At 39.6% G+C, this 21747-nt stretch overlaps 1 protein-coding gene across 6 annotated transcripts in view; it reads right to left on the bottom strand.

Annotated features, from left to right (window-relative positions):
• Positions 1–21747, bottom strand: part of CENPC (centromere protein C) — a 151681-nt gene that overhangs the window by 34317 nt on the left and 95617 nt on the right. For 3 of the 6 annotated variants that reach the window (XM_004466867.5, XM_058297674.2, XM_071216221.1), the window contains 2 exons: positions 11809–11899; positions 10522–10705 (listed from right to left, as the gene is read on the bottom strand). The exons of 2 other annotated variants lie outside the window; for them this stretch is intronic. In XM_004466867.5, coding sequence (XP_004466924.2) covers positions 10635–10705; positions 11809–11899 — 162 coding nt within the window. In that variant the 3' untranslated portion in view covers positions 10522–10634. Of the gene's footprint in view, positions 1–10521; positions 10706–11808; positions 11900–21747 lie in introns of those variants that run through there. One more of the 6 variants, XM_058297684.2, reaches the window with a different exon arrangement.

Genomic DNA, 21747 nt, shown 5'->3' with positions numbered 1-21747 from the left:
TGTTCCCATTTCCCCACATTCTCTCCAGCACTTGTACTTTTCTTTTGTTGTTTTTTTAATAATGATCACTCTGTAAGGTGAGAAATTATATCTCATTGTCATTTTCATCTTCATTTCCTAGCTAGTGATGGTGAGCATATTTTCATGTGCTTTTTGGCTATTTGTATTTCTTCTTTGGAAAAATCTTTTCAAGTCTTTTGCTCATTTTTAAATGGAATAGCTTGTCTTTGAGTTGTATGGTCTCTTTATATAACATGGAGATTGAACCCTTACTGATATGTAGGTTTTTTTTTTTAAGATTTATTTTATTTATTTCTCTCCCCTCCCCCTCCCCCCCAACCCCCGCCCCACCCTGTTGTCTGCTGTGTACATTCGCTGTGGGATTTTTTTGCATCCGCTTGCATTATCTGGCAGCACTGGGAAACTGTCTCCTTTTGGTTGCATCATCTTGCTGCATCAGTACTCCGTGTGTGGCACCACTCCTGGGCAGGCTGCACTTTTTTCATTCAGGGCAGCTCTCCTTCTGGGGTGCACTCCTTGTGTAGGGGGCATCCCTATGCAGGGGCGCCCCTGCATGGCACAGCACTTCTTGCATGCAGCAGCACTGCGTGTGGGCCAGCTTACCACACAGGTCAGGAGGTCCTTGGTTTGAACCCTTGATCCTTCATATGATAGGTGGACGCTCTATCAGTTGAGCCATGACTGCTTCCTTGAATATGTAGTTTCTGAAAATTTTCCCCCATTGAATAAGCTGTCTTTTCTCCTTCTTAAAGTATTTTAAGGACAAACATGTTTAATTTTTTTTTTTTTTAAGTTAGACTAGTAAAAAGAATTTCTTGGGAAATGGAGGAAAAGAACAAAGCTTGCTGAGAAATGAGAGAGGATGGACATACCCACCAAGATTTGGTGGGAACCCCTCTAGGCAGGGAGAATTTTGGCTTCTGTGGTCACTTTTAAACTATTAATTATCCTTCCCCTTGCCAATGCTAAAGGGAGGGACCCCAGCTGCTATTGGTTACCCCAACAATGGTGGGGGCCAATGGTGAGGCCTGTTTGGAATATCCAGGGCCTCACTTCAGCCCCAGAAAGTGTCCCAATTGGGGCCTCAAGGTCGAGGTCAAGGTCTCAGTAGGGTCTCATGGCCATGTTGTCTGTCAGCAATGTTGTCTGCCAGGCCAGCCGCCTTCCCCCTTTCACTATACTAACCTGCCTCAACTCCCCACTCAGAGAGTTCACACCCTTATTCTTAAGTGGGTGCTGAGTGACAATGGTTATTCTTCTGTAGTTACTTCCTGCTTCTTAGAGCAGTAGTCCCTGGCTGACAGGGCATAAACTTCTCTGTCACCTCTCAGTCCTTCTATCATTTGCCAGCTCTACATAACCAGTAACCTAATTCTGTCCCTATAAATTTATTTATATTTACATTTTATATAACTGGAATCATAGAATATGTAGTACTTTGTGTCTGGTTTCTTTAATAGTAATGTACATTGTAGCAGTTTTGTATTGCTTATGAATTCCAAAAATAGACATTAGACTGTTTTGTGAACCAATCTGTTCCTCTGGGCATATTAGATCGCATTAGACTCAAAGGTTTCACTTTTACTTTATTAAATCAAGATTGGGGCTTTTATTTGACCACATCATTAGGGCATGCAGGGTTGAGTCCATACCCCTTGGTGGGAATAAAACAGACTCTTACATAGAGGTAAACACACAGAGAAACAGAATACAGAGAGGTAAACACACAGAGAAACAGAATACAGAGAGTTTAGCTTTGGACACTGGAGCCCCAGGGAGAGAGATGAGCCATTCGCTGGATAATTTGAAGCTGAAGAGACAGAAGCCTGAACAGCTGAGAAAGCCCAGGAAACGAGCCCAAGGGAGAGAGATAAACCTTATGCTAGCCTACAGGTGAGGTCGGAGGGAGCTGGGACCAAGGAGTCTTAGGAGGAAGAGAAAGGTTGAACCCTTACAGAGACTGACAGCCATCTTGTTCCAACACATGCCAACAGTCTTTGGTGGGAGATATAACTTTTGCTTTATGGCCCTGTTACTGTAAGCCTCTACCCCAAATAAATACCTTTTATAAAAGCCAACAGATTTCTGGCACTTTGCATCAGCACTCCTTTGGTTGACTATACATACATTTATTATAGTTCATGAAACAACATTCTTATATTTGTAATATTAACCACAGACCATTATCCACAACAGGGTTCATTGTGTTATATAGTCCCATTTTGGTACAATCTACCCAAAAGAAACACACAATGGCTCTCAGCATAAGCACAGATTTGTGCATTAATTACCAATTTTAGAACATTTTCACTACTCAACCTTAATCCACAATTTTCATTAGTTGTGTTTTTCCATATGTCTCCATATTATTAATATTGTAATAGCGATGTAGGCTTGCTCTAGTTCAGGGAAGAACAATCTTGTATTTGTACTATTAACACTATCCCTCATCCACCACTGGTTTATTATGCTATACAGTCTCAAGTTTATCCTTCCTTCTACTGACATTTACAATCCTAGACTCCCTTTTTAACCAGAATCACATCTATAAATCAATACTGTTAATTATACTCACAATATACTCAATTTCTTTCCAAACATTTACATTCAGCCTTATTAAAAATTCTACATACATTATCAGCTCCCCTTTCTGAACCCTCATTTTACCTCCTGGTAACCTATACTTTAGATTTTAACTCCATGAATTTACTCATTGTAATTAGTTTATACGAAACCATACAATACTTTTCCTTTTGTGTCTGGCTTATTTCACTTACCATAATGTCCTCAGGGTTCATCCATGTTGCCATATACATTCCAATGTCATTTCTTCTTAAGCTGAATACTCCATTGTATGTATATACCACATTTGTTTACCCATCCATCAGTTGATGGACATGAGTTGTTTCAATCTTTTAGCAAGTTTGAATAATGCCACTATGAACACTGGAGTGCAAATGTTAGTTTGCATCCATGCTTTCAGTTCTTCTGAATATATGCCTAGTAGTTGGGTTGCCATATCATACAGTTCTATATAGCTTCCTGGGGAACCACCAAACTGTCTTCCACAGGGGATGCCCCATTCTACCTCCCTAACAATGAAGGAGTGTTCCTAAGTCTCCACATCTTCTCCAGCATTTTTTTTTTTAATAATGACTATCTATAAGGTGTGAAATGATATCTCACTGCAGTTTTTAATTTCCTTAATAACTACTGACATCAAATATCTTTTCTTGGGCTTTTTAACTATTTGTATTTCCTCTTTGGAAAAAATGTCTATTCAAGCTTTCTGTCCATTTTTAAATTGGGTTGCTTATCTTTTTGTTGTGATCTCTCTATATATCCTAGATATTTTTTAATCAGTTGCTTATCTTTTTATTTTGATCTTTCTATATATCCTGGAAATTTAACCCTTATTTGATATGCGATGCATTAGTCAGAGTTCTCTAGGGAAACAGTACTGACCAAAAAGATCTATAAACAGTATGAGATTGGGAAACGGACTTTGGCCCAGTTGGTTAGGGTGTCCGTCTACCACATGGGAGGTCTGCGGTTCAAACCCCGGGCCTCCTTGACCCGTGTGGAGCTGGCCCATGCGTAGTGCTGATGCGCGCAAGGAGTGCCCTGCCACGCAGGGGTGTCCCCCGCGTAGGGGAGCCCCACGTGCAAGGAGTGCAAGGAGTGCACACCGTAAGGAGAGCCGCCCAGCGCGAAGGAAGGAGCAGCCTGTCGAGGAATGGCGCCACCCACATTTCCTGTGCCGCTGACGACAACAGAAGCGGACAAAGAAACAAGACGCAGCAAAAAGACACAGAAAACAGACAACCGGGGGAGGGGAGGGGAATTAAATAAATAAAAATAAATCTTTAAAAAAAAAAACAAAACAGTATGAGATTTTATAAAATTGTCTCACATGACTGTTGGGGATGCACAAGTTAAAATTCCATAAGGCAAGGTGCAAGCCAGGGACTGAGATGAAGGTTCTCATTGAATTCCTCAGGAGATGCTGGCTATCTCAAGTAGAGATGGAGATTCTCTCTGCTGAAATCACTTTTCCTTTTAAGACCTTCAACTGACTGGATAGATACCTCTCCCTGTTGATGGCAATCTCCTCAGTTGATTGTAAATGTAACCAGTCACCTATGTGATCAGCTCACTGATAAAGTCCATGAAATGTCCTTGCATTACTATTAACCAAGTGCTTGTTTAATCAAACTGGGAGTCATTACCTGACAGAGTTGAAGCATTAGCCTAACCATCACACGTGGTTTCCAAATATTTTCTCCCATTCAGCAGGTTGCCTTTTCACCTTCTTGACAGTCATTTGAGGTCAAAAGTATTCAGTTTTGAGGAGGTCCAGTTTACCTATTTTGTCTTTTACTGCTTGTGTTTTGGGTGTGGTTTTACAAAACTATCACATACCACAAGCTCTTAAAGACTTTCCCACATTTTCTTTGGTTTCATGGTTCTAGCTTTTATAGTTCTTTGATCCATTTTGAGGTTTGTTTTTTGGTGTTAGATAAGGGTATTCTTTCTTTCAGATACGGATATCCAGTTCTCCCAGCACCATCTGTTGAAAACACAGTTCAGCTACACTGAAGTGAACTTGACAGCCTTGTCAAAAACCAATTGACCATAGATGTTAGGCCCTTCTGAACTCTTAATTCCATTCCATTGGTCAAAATGTCTATCCTTTACACAAGTACCTTGTGGTTTTTACCATTGTAGCTTTGTAATATGCTTTAAAGACAGGAAGTCAGAGTTCTCCAACTTCATTTTCTTTTTCAACATATTTCTTGGGGTATTTGCGGCCTCTTAACATTCCAAATAAATTTGATAATTTTCTTTTCCTTTTCTGTAAAGTAAGCTGTTCAAATTTTGATTGGGGTTGCATTAAACTCTCATTTATTTTTGAAGGACAGTTTTGCCAGATAATGACATTTCTCCTGGCAGTTTTTCTTTCAGTATTGTAAATATACCATACCCCTGCCTTCTTGCCTCCATGGTTTTGGGGAGAAATCATCGCTTCATCTTTCTGAGCATCACTTGTATGTGATAAATCACTTCTCTCTTGCTGTTTTCAGAATTCTATTTTTATCTTTGGCATCTGACAGTCTGACTAGCATGTGTCTTGATTCAACTTTATTCTGTTTGTAGTAGGTTGCCTTTCTGGACATGTATGTCTCTCCTAAAAGTTGGGAAATTCAGGGCCATTATTTCCTCAAATGTTCCCTTTGCCCATTTTCTCTTCTTTTCTCCTTCCATGACATATTTCTTCACTTCATGCTGACATTTAATTCCCTCAAACCCCATACATTGTTCTTTTCCCTCTTCTCCTAGCTGTTCAATTTTGGATGCCCTGTCTTCTAGCTGACTGATCTTTTCTGCCTGTTCAAATCTGCTGTTGTACGCCTTTAGTGTATTTTTCATCTCATCCATTGTGTCTTCCAGTCCCACAAGTTATTTTTCTTTGCATTCTTTCAGTCTTCTTTATGATCACCCAGTGTCATTCTTAATATTATATTTGACTCTTTAGCCATATTTTCCTTCAATTCCTTGATTTAGATTTGATCATTTTTGATTAGTTCTTCCAAATTCTCTATCTCCTCTCACTTTTTAATTTGTTCCTTTGACTGGGCTACATCTTCCTGTTTCTTAGTACAGCTTGAGATTTTTTGCTGATGTTTGGGCATCTGATTATCTTGATGGAATTAATCTGAAGGTCAGTGTTTTAGTTTGTGAAAGGGCTGCCGATGCAAAGTACCAGAAATGGGTTGACTTTTATAATGCAGATTTGGGGTAAAAACTTAGTTACAAGTCCTTGAAATGTCTAAATGAAGGCAGCATCAGAGGTGCTTTCTCACTAAAGTCAGTTGCCACATGGCAAAATGGCCACTGATCTCTGCTGAGGTCTCTTTGCAGTCTTAGCTGCTCCATTTTTTCCACCCGAGTTCAGCTGCAATCCATCAGGTATACAGTTCACCTCTCCCTAGGCCTCAGCTCTTTGAGTCTCTCAGGGACTTCTCTTCTTCCAGCTCAGCTGTGGGCAAAACTGGGGAGTCCTTTCTCTCACATGACAGGATTAAATATGACAGTCCCTTTTCCTGTGTCTCCATTTTTATCAGACCCAGCAAGAGGGCAGAAACTCAACCTGAATCATGCCTCACTGATGTAGTCCAGTTGAAAGAGTCTCACACCTACAGGAATGGATTAGTCCGCAGTCTTTCCCATTTGGTGATTCATAAAGTAATCTGAAACTGCCACAGTTGGATTTCTTTTGTCTAGAATATTGTTGTTGTTGGGTTTGTGTTAAGGTTCATCTGTGACACTTGGTTCGTTAGTATTTCCCAGCCAATACAGGGCAAGGACCCATGCAGTGGGTGCAGAATGCAGACCAGTTCCAAAGGACCCTTGGCAAAGTATTAGGAAAGATGTCAAAGACCTTTCATTTGGCTGAGCCTGCACCTTCCTGGCCTGCCCAGCAGATGACGCTCTTTGGAAACCTATTCCCCATAGCCTGAAGAAGGCAGGGTATTTTTAACCCTGTCAGCTCTGCCTCTAACACAGGTTGAAGCAATGGCACTATAACACCTGTCTGGGAAGGGCTAAAGCAGCAGTGTCCAGTGGTCTAAACTAGCTGGATTAGTACTGGGCCATGAAGCTGCTTGCCTTATTGCAGAGTATGCAGGTGTGGGTGGGGAGATGGGCTTCAGGGGCCACAGCTGAGCGAGTTACTCATTTTTCACCACAGCGCCTTACTCTCTTTGTTCCACTCCTCCCTGGATGGTGCACTGTATTACCCTGGTCTCCAGAGCCCTCGAGCAGATGTTTCAGTTTTCGCCTGTCCACTACCTGTTTTTGGAAGAGTGAGCCCTGCATCTCCCTAATCTGTCTTCTCAGAAGTCCTTCCCTCAGCTCCCTTTTCATTTATGTTTGCATGCAATTATTTTTCCATTCTCTCAACTTCCAATTACTGCAACCCTTTGTTTACCAGAGTTCTGAGGAAGATAGCTCTGCCAATTTTTGCTAAAGAATCTGTGGAGGAACGGAACCCTATAGTATCTTACTCAGCCATCTTGGTCAACCAGAAGTAGGACATGTGATTTTGGACAAGCTAACTAAACGATTCAATAAAGAAATGTCCTCAACAAATGGTACTAGAACTACTTATCAATATGGGGAAAAAACTAACCTTGACCTCCAAACTCACCCTATACAAAAAAATTATAATGTAACAGAGATCTAAATATAAAAGCTAAAATTAAAAATGCTTTTAGACTAAAACAAAGATCTTTGACATTGGGGTAGGAAAGTTTCTTAAAACAAATAAAGATAAATTGCACTTCATATTAACTTTCATTCATCAAAGATACCATGTTAAGGGAAGCAGATGTGGCTCTAGCCTATTGGGCTCCTATCTTTCATATGAAAGGTCCCGGGTTTGATTCCTGGGGCCTCCTGATGAAGGCAAGCTGGCCTACACTGTGGAGAGCTGGCGGCCTGCACCACAGACAACTGGGACAGCAAGATGACGCAAGAAAGGGAGACACAGGGAACAGTGAGAGATGTAGCAGACCAGGGAGATGAGATGGTTCAGGCAATTGAGTGCCTCTCTCCCACACCAGAGGTCCCAGGATCAATTCCCGGTGCCTCCTAAAGAGAGAAACAAAAAGACAAGCAGACACAGAAGAAAGAACATACAGTGAATGGACACAGAGCAGGCAGCAAGTGCAAAACAAGGGGGGCAGGAGAAGGAAAAAAAAAAAAAGATACCATGTTAAGTAAAGAAAACACAAGCCAGTCTGGGAGAAAATCTTCACAATGCATGTATCTGATAAAGAACTTGTCTTTAGAATATAAAGAATTTCTACAACTAAATAATAAAAAAGATGGATGATCTAATTTTTTTAAATGGAAAAAAAGACTTGAACAAAAACAAAAATACACAAATGGCCAAAAAGTACATAGATGGTCATTACTTTTCAGGAACAGGTAAACCTCACTGAATGATAAAATTTCACAATGAGACATCATTTCGAACCCACCAGAATGGCTAATTTTAAGACTGGCAACACTAAATGCTGGCAAAAATGTAAAACAAGTATAATTCTCAGAATTGGCTGATGGGAGTATAAAATGATACAATCAAAAAACATTTAACGTGCACATATACTTTAACTCAGCAATTCCATCATAGGTACCAACCTAAGAAAAAGGGGCACATATGTCCATTAAAAAAAAAAAATGACAAAAATGTTCATAACAGCTTTAACAGACCAAAACTGGAAACAACTCAAATGCCCATCAATGGGAAACAAATTGTGATACATCATGTAAGTATCACTCAGCAACATGGATAAATTATGCTGAACGAAAGAGTATATACTTTGAGTCCATTACATAGTTCTATTCTAGGAGGAGGAAAACTAATCTACACTGATAGACACCAAAACAGTGGTTTCCTGACTGAGGGCAGAAGTTGGGTTGGCAGTAGTTGACTTGGACAGAATAAGAAGGAATTTTCTGGGGTGACAAATTTTGTGGGGTACTTATGTGTTAGATGTATTTATCAAAATAAACTGAACAGTACTTAAGATGCATTTAACTGTATGCCTATATCAATAAAATAAAGGCTTTACTTAAAATATCAAACCATTAAAAATGACCTTTCTACACATGCCTCTTCTGTTACTTTTACCAGACCTGTGCTTGGTGCTGGGGTTGGTGTATACTCAGACCTGAATGTCTGGACTGTCCATGTGACAGCCAGGCCCTGAGCCTCAGCAGACTTGCAATTCCTACCCTCTGGTTTATTGGACTTAACCCAGGCAATTAACAGGGAGGTGAAGAAGGTCAACCACCACACCAGGGAGCCAAGAGTGCCTACAACTGCAAGCAGAATTGCATCCATCATCCCTGTGAAATTGAAGCCCCTTCTCGAGGACATAACTATCCCACGGTCCACAGGATGGAGGAATAGATTAAGGATTTGAGTGGACTTACTGATATTCTACTATGGAACTATTTTGATTAGTAATGGAAGAAATTGTATCATTGATGTGGAGAAAGTGGCCACAGTAGCTGCTGAGGGTAGGGAGAAGAAAGAGGAGATATGATGTGGGCATTTTCAGGACTTGGAGTTGTCCTGGGTGATACTGCAGTGACAGATGCCAGACATTGTATGTCCTGCCACTGGCTGGACTGGGGGAGAGTGTAAACTACAATATAAACCATTATCCATGTGGTGCTCTGAAATGTATTCACCAAATGCAATGAATGTCCCACGATGATGAGAGGTTGTTGATGTGGGAGGAGGGGGGGTGGAGTGTATATGGGGACCTCATATTTTTTTAATGTAACATTTAAAAAATAAACTATAAAAAAAAAAAGACTGAGCAACATGACACTAAGCTTTCTAAGTCCATCTAGGTAAAGATGAAAACACATTCAGTTATAGATCTTTTCACCCAAGAAAGCAATTACACCCCTTTCTCTCGTGATAAGGTTATTTGTATAGCAAACTGAGAAGCGTCTCAAGGAGACATAAAGCTTCACATATAAAATAAACCATTTCCATTGTTTCTGTTGTTTTAAATAAAAGCAAAGTTGAAAGCATACTACTAAATTATGACTGACAAATGGGACTAAGGTGTTTGAACTACTATGAGATTGAGAATAATTTCAGGAATAGCTCTGCTAGCAATTTGTTTCTGACATTTAACCATTTTTCTCTCCAAATCTCTTTAGTTTTCTACATAATTTTAGTTCTTCTGGTGCCATTAAAAGGAAAACCTGGATTATTCTGTAATGATCTTTTACACCAACTCGTTCTCCTCTCAAGAGAGGAGCTGGAGAAATTAGTGTGAAACCCAAGGGTAAAGCTTCAGCAACTCCATGAAAGAGACAGTGAATTTTTAAAGGCAGATTCTCAAATTTATGAATTAGAGTTTCCAACACATTAAAGAATTTCTCAGTCTGACAGATTGCTTTTTATGCTGTTTTCTATATATAGACTAAAAACACCAATTCTGTCTTTGATTATAAACAACTATACTTTGTTTCTGTATACCAAACACTTTGTGTAGCTCTAAGCACACATTAGGGTACTCAGTTAATATGTCTAACAAGTGCACCTATGTACTGTTGGAAGTGCTTGAAATGTGGATTTTGGAGAAAGTGTTCATTTCTTTACTCATTCATTTCTGAGGAAGTATAATCTATCTCTAGAAGTCTCAATTAAGTGTCTTATTTGTGTTTGTTGCAGAAAGACTTAGTAATTTAAAGCTAATTATAGAAAAGACTTTTTTAAAATGAATGATCTATTAATCAGATTTCTTCTGACAAAGAAATGTTCTATATTTCACTGTGGGAGCAGTGATTTTCATATTCTTCCATGTTATTAAGGTAAGATAAATCTAGACATCACTACAGCAATGTATATATTCATGGTAAAATCAAAAACACAATGAGATTCTGAACATGTTTATCTGATACAAGTACTCACAAAATTGAATAAAATTTTAATTTTAAAACATCACAGGTAATTACAAAGAAAAATGACCCAACAACTGTACAAACTTATATATACATGTGTTTAGGTTTTGTTTCATCTTTCATCTTTTTATCTGAGTAAAAAGAAGAATACTTTCCTCATTTAGGAGATTTTTGATATTGTAATAATTACCTAGAACGACAAGAAAATAAAACCAAATTATTTCCATTGGAACTATTTCCTTTTGATTAGGTGCTGAGCCATCCCTATGACAGTTACAATATATAGCACAAATAAAAACAATGTATTTACTTAACCCAAAGAAGCTCTTATTTAATTTCATGAATGGAAAGATGCAAGATTAACCACCACATGCAATTCAGATAAAGCTTGAAACAATATAAACTTCACATCATTTTGATAATGAAGCAGAGATGAAATAAGGGTACAGGAAGGGAAAACAAAATTTTCCCGTAAAATATTTTTATTAGGTCTTTAGAACTGTGATGGATTACCCCAAACAGAAAGACTTATATATGTCAGTAAAATTGGCAAAATGTTAAGTAAAATAAAACCTCAAAGTTAAAAAAATGAAATGCTACTATTAAATAAGCTTAGATAGCACATAGTAGCAAAGATACAACTGGACGACATAAGACAGGTTTGTTAGCCTTAAGTACTACACTGAGACTTCCATATATAAGAAATTTATACATATTAAGATAAACTGAATTAATAAATGCAAAATGTTTGTAAAAGTGCCGGCATATACTAAAGACTATATTAAAAAAATAATAGCATTGTCTGTTAGAATATAAGTTCCATGAGGGCAGGGATTTTTGCCTGTTTTGTTTACTTACTTATCCCAAACTCTTAGAGTAATGCCTGGCTATAGTAGATTTCAGTTATATTTGCTGAATGAATGAATGAACAAATTAAAATCTCTATTTCCAAAAACCTGTACTCTTCAATAACTGAGAGCAGGCTTTTCTTTATTTTTAAAATAATTCACTAAAAAACTGTCTGATCACATAATGTCTTAGAGATAACATAGGGGAAATAATTTATCTTCTACCCTGGGATATAACATATCTACTCATTATTTCAAATATAGGAATAAACAATTCTTGTTCAATTTTCATGTATTGAAACACTAATATACTTAATGATAAAACTAAAATATGCATTGGCATCAGTCACACTACACTTCATTTTGTGGCCTCCATTCTGTGGTGCCCATGAGCAACTATATATATTGTAACTAAGTGGAATAAAATGTCTTTAATTATTCTTACCTGAAGGAACATAGAACGTATCTCCAGTAGTTATAACATAAGGTGTTTCATGTAAAGTACATAAAAGTTCACCAAAGTCAACATAAAAAACCTGTAAAATTTAAAATAAAAATCTTATTTTTAAGATTGAACCAAACATAGTGACTATACTCCAAGGAATCTTAAAGGTAGTAAAAAAGCATAACAACAGCCTCACAAGGATGTCCACATTCTAATCCCCCAAACCAGTAAACATGTCATTATAAGGCAAAGGGGGTCTCAAGATGGGGAGCTTATCTCAATTATATCCAGGTGGGCCCAATCTAATCACATGAGCCCTTAAAACTGGAGAACTTTCTTTTCCTGAAAGTAGAGGAGCGATAAGGAAATGAAGTCAGAGAAATCTGAGGCATGAGAAGGATTCATGTTTTTGTTGGTATTGATGACGGAAGAAGGAGGCCAAAAGCGAAGAAGGAATTGAGAGCCTCAGTTCTACAGTTACATGGAACTGAATTCTGCCAAGAATCTAAATGAGTTTGGAAATGGATTCATCCCCATAGCTTCCAGAAAGGGGCACAGCTCTGCCAACACCTTGATCTCAGCTTTATGAGACTCTAAACAGATTATCCAGCCAAGTCTGGCAGACTTCCAACCTAAAGAATGGTAAGACAATAAACAGATGTTGTTTAAGCCACTAAATTTTAGATAATTTGTTTAGGGGAGCAAGAGAAAACTAATACAGGAAGAAATTTATTTTGTTCTTCTTTACTATTTACTGGCTTATGAAAATTTAGAACCATTGTAAAGAAAATAACTTAGCTAAACTAGAAAAATAACTAAGTTTATAATCTCCTCTCTCAAGGTTTCATATTTGGGATACCAAGGCTATTCAGATTTTAAAAAGCCAAAAAAAAAAAATAATCGTATATTTAAGCAAGCATCAAGATTAAGAAAGTAAAAGAGGATAAATATAACTAGTCATACTAGCTTCCATACTTAAACACAGTGAATTTAACATTTTATACATAGGAAGCAACCTGGTGATGATCTGTTATTTGAGCAACTAAAATCAAAAGTTTTAAGTAAGGTCTTCAAACTTTGATACTCAGGTATAAGCTAGGGTTATCAAGAATATTTTGCTTCAGATAATTATCTTGTTTTTTGGAATTTTTTTTTTCTTTACCACTTTGTACAAGACTAAAATACTAGAATCATAACAATAATAGCTAGACTCGTATAGCATTTATTCTGTCAGGCTCTGTTCTACGAAATTTGTTTTTATTTAATTAACAGATGTACCTACCAATAAGGTAGATACTACTTCATTTACTTTTTCACAGATGAAGAAACTGAGGCACAGAGAGGGTTAAGTAATGTTCCAAGGTCACAATAAAAATGGCAGAGCTAAGATTTGAACTCAGACACTTGGATTCCGGACTTCTTACTCTTAACCACTGTGATATACTGCCTCCCTAAAAGGGAAAAAGTTACTGAAATGGTTCTGTAGGAACTTTTACACTTAAGACAAAAAACTTTGCATTGCATTCAAAAAAGAACTTACCTCAACTGAAAAGACAAAAGTTAAAACACTGCCCAGAAAGTCAACAGTACATATTTCTAGGTGTTTTTCTTTTTTCTTTTATCTATCCAGTTTAGCTCTCTAAGCATACCTCTTCCTAGTTTAGCAAACATTTTATTATGGAGCTTTTTGAAATACACAAAAATAGTATAGTATGATGAACTCCAATGCATACCTAACTCCAACAACCTGCTCCACAATCTACTTTCCCTATTCCATATTATTTTGAAACAAACGCCCAATATCATACTTACTAAATGTAATACATCTAACAAAGACAAACGTTATAGAATGGATTATATCCAAATAGAAGACATATTCAATTACTAAACCCAGTCTATGAATGTGGTCCTATTTGGAAATAGGGTCTTTGAGGATATTATTAGTTAAACTGGATTAGGGTGGGCTCTAATACACTGACTGGTATACTTTACAAGGATTTGAAATTTAGGCACAGAAAGCCATGTGATGGAGGCAGAGAATGAATTATGTTATGAGCCAAGAAATGCAGAAGATTGCTGTCGGGACACCACCAGAGCCTACAGGCATCAGAAGAAGCATGGCCCCACCAATAACTTGATTTCAGATTTCTAGCACTCACAGCTATGAGACAATAATTTTCTGTTGTTTTAAGGCACCCAGTTTGTGGTAATTTGTTACAACAGCTCTAGGAAGCTAAGACCACAAATTTCCTCTCATCTATTATTTAATAATATAAGTTTGTATGGAAAAGGCAAATGTTTGATTCTTTCACTTTATTTACCATACCAGTTTTCAAAATATCATTTCCAAGAATCCTCCAACATGACCAATTAGTTTTTTTTGTAGTTCTCTTATAAACTCTCATTTTTACATTTTTAGAATTTATTGCATTTGATACATTGTATTTTATACTATATTACATTATAAATTATATTTTCTACATTATACTAAACTATATTCCTACAAATTATATTCTAATAAATATTTTTGAACTTTGTGCTGGGATGTAGTAAGTTTGATGAAAACGGTTTGATCCTTTCTAGTCTTGCTTTAAAGATTTATTAGGGGAAGCAGATATGGCTCAAGCAATTGGGCTCCCATCTATCATTTGGAAGGTTCAGGGCTCAATTCCCGGGGCCTCCTGGTGAAGGCAAGCTGGCCCGCACACTGAGCCAGCCCACATGGAGTGCTGGTACACCCGGTGAGCTGGCCCAAGTGGAGAGCTGGCCCAGCAAGATGACACAACAAAAAGAGTCAGAGGAGAGACAATAAGAGATGGAGCAGACAAGGGTGCTAAGGCAGAGTGAGAGATTGAGCACTTTTCTCCCACTCCAAAAGGTCCCGGGATTGGTTCCTGGTGCTGCCTAAAGAGAAGACAAGCAAACACAGAACACACAGACACAAAGAGCAGACAACGGGGGGTGGGCTGCAGGAGGAGGGTTGTAGAAAGAAAGAAAGAAAAAAATAAATCTTTTAAAAAAAAACACAAAGATTTATTAGGTGGGATCAGAACAGTACAGTCTAGTGCTAATTATTCCCCACAGCTGAAACAAGATGCAGTGCTCCTAAAACCATGAAGTTTTTCATGAGCTGTGAGGAGTCCCACTGTTCCAGTGGAAAGAGGCCCTCATCCCTTTCTGTAGATCTCTAGAATGCTTTCCTGTTGGTTACTTGTTGGAGATTTGGACCAGAAGGGTATCGGGAATGAAAGAAAGAGAAAAAGGAGGGTGAAATAAAGAGAAGGAAAGAAAGAATGAGAGAGCTGGGATCAGGGATGAGTAGAGATGAGTAGAGACTCATCAGACAACTTTATTGTTTACCAGGGGCTCTCTATATACCCCCAGTCTACGTGACAACAAGCAGGAACATGAAGCCTACGTGACAACAAGCAGCAACATGCAGTTAAGTATCAGCATTACCCATAATCTAAGGAATTTTAAAAAATCTTATCTCAAGGTACAAAGTCTAAGTGTTCTATTCACTACAAAAGGTATGTGCTCATCTTTTCTTTCAGCCTTTAACAGCTTCATTCCACCTGCCGGTGCTTCATCCCATCTGCCAGGAACTCTTAATTATCGCATTCCTTAGGGTGCAAGTGTAGCAATGGAGCGCACTAGCATGGAGACAGCATGTCTCTCCTTGTGAGGCCACTGTGCCTCAGTTTCCAACAGTTACTGCTTTGCGAACTCTGGTCACCTTGGTCTCCCCTGACTTCATTTCCCAGCTCACAGTTTTGCTGGGCTCAGCCTGGGTTCTTCCACCCTATGCCACAGCCTAGAAACTCTCTCAAAGCAGAAAGTACAGTAATCATAAGACTCATCTCATTTCTTTCTCAATTCCCAGGGATTATTGTCCTTCATTGCCCAGTGTATTAAAAAGCATTGTTTCAGATAATATTTCTGATTTTTGGTTGTTGTTTCAGGCAGGGGGGTAAATCCTGTCTCTCTCATTTCATCTTGGCCTAAAGAGAAAGTCCCATCTATTGTATCCTTTTTTTTTTTTTTTTTTTAAGATTTATTTTTTTAATTTCTCTTCCCTTCCTCCCCAACCCCTGGTCGTCCGCTCTGTGTCCATTTGCTGTGTGTTCTTTTTTGTCTGCTTCTGTTGTTGTCAGCGGCACAGGAATCTGTGTTTCTCTTTGTTGCGTCATCTTGTGTCAGTTCTCCGTGTGTGCGGCCTCACTCCTGGGCAGGCTGCACTTTCTTTCGTGCTGGGCGGCTCTCCTTACAGGGCGCACTCCTTGCGTGTGGGGATTCCCTACGCGGGGGACATCCCTGTGTGGCAGGGCACTCCTTGCGCGCATCAACACTGCGCGTGGGCCAGCTCCACACGGGTCAAGGAGGCCTGGGGTTTGAACCCTGGACCTCCCATGTGGTAGACGGACGCCCTAACCACTGGGCCACGTCTGCTTCCCTATTGTATCCTTTTCTGAACCACTATATTTTTTACGCCCATATTTCTCCTTCATGACTTTCTGTTCCTGTTTCATATTACCAACATCCTCTTTTGACTTTCTGAGGATAGTTTTTATGTGTATTTCAAATTATTGATATGTCTATTCCATTAATACTACTGTGTTCAGATTGCTGTTATTATCCTTTTCATTTCCTTAGTGCTATTTTATCATTATTTTCTTCCTTTGGTATCTAGATATTTTTGCCTGTGACCTAAAGTTTCAGGCTACAAAAAGGAGGTGGGGATCAGTTACCATGTCTGGTAAATGTATATTAGGGGAAAATTTAATTTCCAGGAGGCCTCATGTTTCTCTTGGAGAAATTAGTGGGGAGGGATGCTGGACTGGGTACTTACCTCCAGCAAACACTCCATTGTCTCAGGGAATCTCAGTTAATCTCCCCTCAGATCATTTCTCAAAGAGCAGATCCCTTAATTATAATCCTCTAGTCATCTAGGTATTAAGAACAAAGGGGAAGAAGAAAGAGTGCTTGGAACTATGGATCTGCCTATGTGAATTTCATCATTTTCATCATTTCATTGGCCTTTGGCCCAATATTATCTCAACTTAGGCTAGAGTGCTGTTGTTCTGCTTCACAGTAGTAATGAGGCTCAGTGATCCATCCTAAGCAAGCTAAAGGGGAAAAGGGGAAAAAGCAAGACATCCCATGTTTTCTCCTGCTCACCTGACTTCTACTGAAGCTTCCTCAGCCTCAGCTTCCTTACCATCTTCTGTCACCCTATGGATTTCCCTCAGTTAGTATGTTAGTTCTTCAAATCCATGTTACTCTCCTCTACAGACACTCTACCATTAATTCTGAAAGTTGATGACCTATACCAGTTCTCTATCTTGTAATCTATATTTGTTTTTTCAAAAGCATATATTTATGCTTTAAGTTCTAAAAATGTAAAACTAAATGGACTTCCAAGAAAACAGAGGATTAGAGAGATACAGGATTCACTTCTCTCCAACAAAAATAGCTAGAAGACAGGCAAAAACTGTTTGGAAAACTGTTCTAGGGCTCAGGACACCAGGGGAAAGCTGGACACTACACAGAAGAGAGGAGGGCAAAGAAAAGGCTTGGAAAGATTTGTGAATAACAGCTACAATTGTAGCTGCTGATATCCATCTCCCCACCCTTGGAGCAATCGGCTTTGAGTTCTCTGGTCCCTGACCAGCAACTAAAGACAGAGGGGGTCACAGAGGACCACCTCCCCCAGGAAAGAGGAGAGGGAAGGATGCAGCCCATGGCCTATTTAGCTTTATTTTTTTTTAATTTCAATTTCCTTTACGATTATTATCTTTTTTTAAAAGATACATAAATCACACAAAATGTTACATTAAAAAATAGAAGAGGTTGCCATTTATCCCACTTCCCACACCCCCCACTCCTCCCACATCGACAACTTCTTTCATTAGCGTGGTACATTCATTGCATGTGATGAGTACATTTTAGAGCACTGCCATACAGCATGGATTACAGTTTATGTTGTAGTTTACACTCTCTCCCAGTCCCTTCACTGAGTTATGGCAGGACATATAATGTTCTGCATCTGTCCCTGCAATATTATTTAGGACAACTCTTAAGTCCCAAAAATGTCCCAACATCACACCTCTTTTCCCCCCCTCCCTGCCTCCAGCAACTCTCATGGCCACTGTCTCCATATTAATGATATAATTTCTTCCATTACTAGAGTCACAATAATTCTATAGTAGAATACCAGTAAGTCCACTCTAAACCATATTTTATTCCTCCATCCTGAGGACCCTGGGATGGCAATGTCCACTCCTCTTCAAATCGAGAGGGTGCTTGGATCACACATGACTGATGGACAGAATTCTCCTGCTTACAGCTGTAGATTCTCTCAGTTCCCTGGTGTGGTGGTTGACCACCCTCACCTCCCTGTTAGGAGACCTGGGTAAGTCCAGTGAACCAGAGAGAAGGTGCTGCAACTCTACTGAGGTTCAGGGCCCAGCTGGCACATAGACAGTCCAGAGATTCAAGTCTTCTGAGAATACACCAACCCCAGCGCCAACCACAGGTTCAATGAAAATTACAGAAGAGGCATGTGCAGAGAGGTCACACCTGAGTCCAACTCCATCACACTCAAGAACACCAATTCCAAAGTAGGGCCCACTCACAAGGCATGAACTCCAGAGACATCTGTTATGACCATAGAACCTGGGTGTCTCTGTAACCCTCAGGAGCACCACTATCTGGAGTTGTATCTACTTTGGCTGTCTCTGAGATCCTGCTGAGATGTGCGTAAGCGCAACCCCTCCAATGACCTCCCAACTCATTTTGAAGTCTCTTAGCCATATAAACTCATTTGTCTTTACCATTTCCCCCTTTTATTCAAGGTCTTTTTCTAGTTGCATCACCAGCTAGTGCTTGGTAGTAATCCCTTGATGCCAGGGAGGCTCATCCCTGCAACCAACAAATTTGGTCTGCTCTGTCCCATTAGTACATGGCTTTCCAGCCTGGATAGGGCCCTGTCATTGTTTGTCCTAGGAGCCAGCAGGGGACTAAAGAGATCCTACCGTCTCAAACACCTCTTTACTGACATGGACTGGTTGCTGAGGACAGCGAATTTATTTCCTCCCCGGGAAAAGGGAGGGGCAGCTGGCCAAGGGAGGAGGGTAGCTTCTGAGAATGTTTGAATGATCAGGCTTGGCTCTGAGGGCGAATTCTCTGTCACACTGTTTCTGCACCATTCGACCCGTCAGAGTAAAAGAAATGCCTTCCAACCAGGGTTTGAGTGGAGAGCTCTGCCAAAGAGGCACCATCTGCTGGCAGACCAAAAGAGTACATGCAAGGGCTTTAAAAAGTAAATAAAGAGGATTATTAGGGGAGCAGAAAGAAGAAAAGGCAGGAAAAACCCCTGGATAAACCAGAGCCCACATGCCACTGTAATCCCGCATCCTGTACCCATGTCCCACTGCCACTGCCATCATTCCCAAGAGAAAGATTGAAGGAGATGTTAAAGAAGATAAAGCCATGGTAAAGGACAAACCACAGAGAAAATGTGTAAGGTGATCTGCTAAACCTGCTCCTCCAAAGCCAGAACCCAAGCATAAAAAGGTCCCTCAAAGAAGGGAGAGAAGGTACCCAAAGGGAGAGGGAATAGCTGTTGCTGGCAAAGAGGAAATAACCCTGCAGAAAAAAGATGACAAAACATCAGGCACAGAAAGCTCAAGATGATGGGGATGTCCAGTGAAGGGTGTACATTTTTGACAACTGTGCACTTCTGGTGACTGTACAGTTTGAAATACTATTTTCATCAAGTTTTATTAAAATGTATTTTGTTTTAGTTTAGTTTAGTTTTGTTTTTTTAAAGCAATGTTGTTAGCACACAGAACACTTCATTGTTGATTTGGGGGGAAGAGGTAAATGCAGAAACAGAACATCTCCAAAGCTGGACTGATATGGGAGAAAACATCTTGCCCCTCTAGTTTTGAGAGACTTCCTCTTTACTCCCAAGAGAAGGAATTCCATTACACTGATTCACATTAGCCACCATAGCACAAATGCCTTGTGGTATGGAAAAACTAAAATCTGTTTTTAAAATCTTCATGTCTGTGGCAGTTTGAGATTATTTATAAACCCCAAAAAAGATAAGGATTATGTTTGTAAATTGATCTGTTCCTCTGGGCATGATACCCTTTGATTAAATTAGATTCAGCTGAGATGTCTTTGATTAAATTATGTTAAGGTTAGGGCTTTGATTTGACCACATTAGTAGGGTGTAACTCAGGTTAAATCCCCACCCCCTTGGTGGGCTGATATAAAAGGGAACTCACACAAGAAGACACAGAAGGCGGCACAGCCAGAGAGCTCCATAGACACGGCAAACAAGAGAACTCTGATCCTGCAGCCTCGGGAAGAAAGATAAGCCATTTGCCTGAGAGTTTGCAACTGAAGAGAACAGAGCAGCTGAGCTGAGGAAACCAGGAAAGAAAGAAACCCATGCCACCCTACAGCTTAGATCAGAAGAAGCTGGGCCCACAGTGCCTTAAGAGGAAGACGGAAGGAGAGACAAGGCCCACCATCTTACTTCAAGAGTAATACCTGAAATGCCATGATTATTTATGAAAATTATCTTTAATAAAGCTGGATACAGTTTGAGGGGAAAAAGTTTTTTCCGAGGATTTACAATCTCACTCCCCAAGGCTCTTGTAATTGATCTGCAACCCATTACTAGGTTCATGGTTGTGACTAAACAGGGACAAAAATAAGACGTACAAGTTAAACCAAAAATCAAAGAACAGTGGTAACACACAGCCATTCACCACTAAATCCCTATGAAAGACAGAGAAACTGAGTATCAGAGTAAACTCACTGTCATAATCAGATACCTAAGTATTAGCAAAAACTTACAAGCCATACTAAGAAAAAACAAAGATAAGCCTCGGCCAAAAGAACAAATCAAAGCCCTAGATAAGGCACAGGATTAGACACAACTCATCAATGGTTTTCATACAAATCTCCTAAATCAAATCAGGAGTTGAAAGACTACGACTAAAGAGGTAAAGGACATCAAGAAGACACTGGACAAGCACAAAGAAGAGTCTGAAAACTTGAATAGAAAATAACAAAGCTTATGGGAATGAAAGACACAACAGGTGAGATTAAGAACACATCAGAGGGAAGCGGACTTGGCCCAATGGATAGGGTGTCCGTCTACCACATGGGAGGTCTGTGGTTCAAATCCCGGGCCTCCTTGACCCACGTGAAGCTGGTCCACAGACAGTGCTGATGTGTGCAAGGAGTGCCGTGCCATGCAGGGGTGCCCCCTGCGTAGGGTAGCGCCACGCACAAGGAGTGCGCCCTGTAAGGAGAGCCACCCAGCACGAAATAAAGTGCAGCCTGCCCAGGAATGGCGCCGCACACACGGAGAGCAGATGCAGCAAGATGACGCAACAAAAAGAGACACAGATTCCCATGCCGCTGACAACAACTGAAGCGGACAAAGAAGAACATGCAGCAAATGGACACAGAGAACAGACAACGGGGGGGGGAAGGGGAGAGAAATAAAATAAATTTTTAAACACATCAGAGGCATACAACAGCAGATTCTAAATCAGAGAAGAAAGAATCAGTGATGTAGAAGACAGAACAGCTGAATTTGAAAAGACAGAAGAGAGAAAAAAATGGAAAACTTGAACAGGCCTCAGGGAGGTGAATAATAACACGAACAATTTACGTATCATGGGAGTTCCAGAAAGAGAAGAGAAAGGAAAAGAGGTAGAAAGAGTATTTGAGGAAATAATGGCTGAAAATTTCCCAACTCTCATGAATGACATGAATTCACATGTCTAAAAAGCTCAAGATTCTAATCAGAAATAATCCGGATAGACCTACTCCAAAACACATACTATTCAGAATGTCAAATGCCAAAGATAAAGGAGCAAAGAAGAAGCAAACCAATACATAAAAGAGACACTC

Source organism: Dasypus novemcinctus, chromosome 1, assembly GCF_030445035.2.
Source record: "Dasypus novemcinctus isolate mDasNov1 chromosome 1, mDasNov1.1.hap2, whole genome shotgun sequence".
NCBI lineage: Eukaryota > Metazoa > Chordata > Mammalia > Cingulata > Dasypodidae > Dasypus > Dasypus novemcinctus.
The sequence above is the reverse complement of the archived record's forward strand: the minus strand, read 5'-3'. Positions and strand labels throughout refer to the sequence as shown.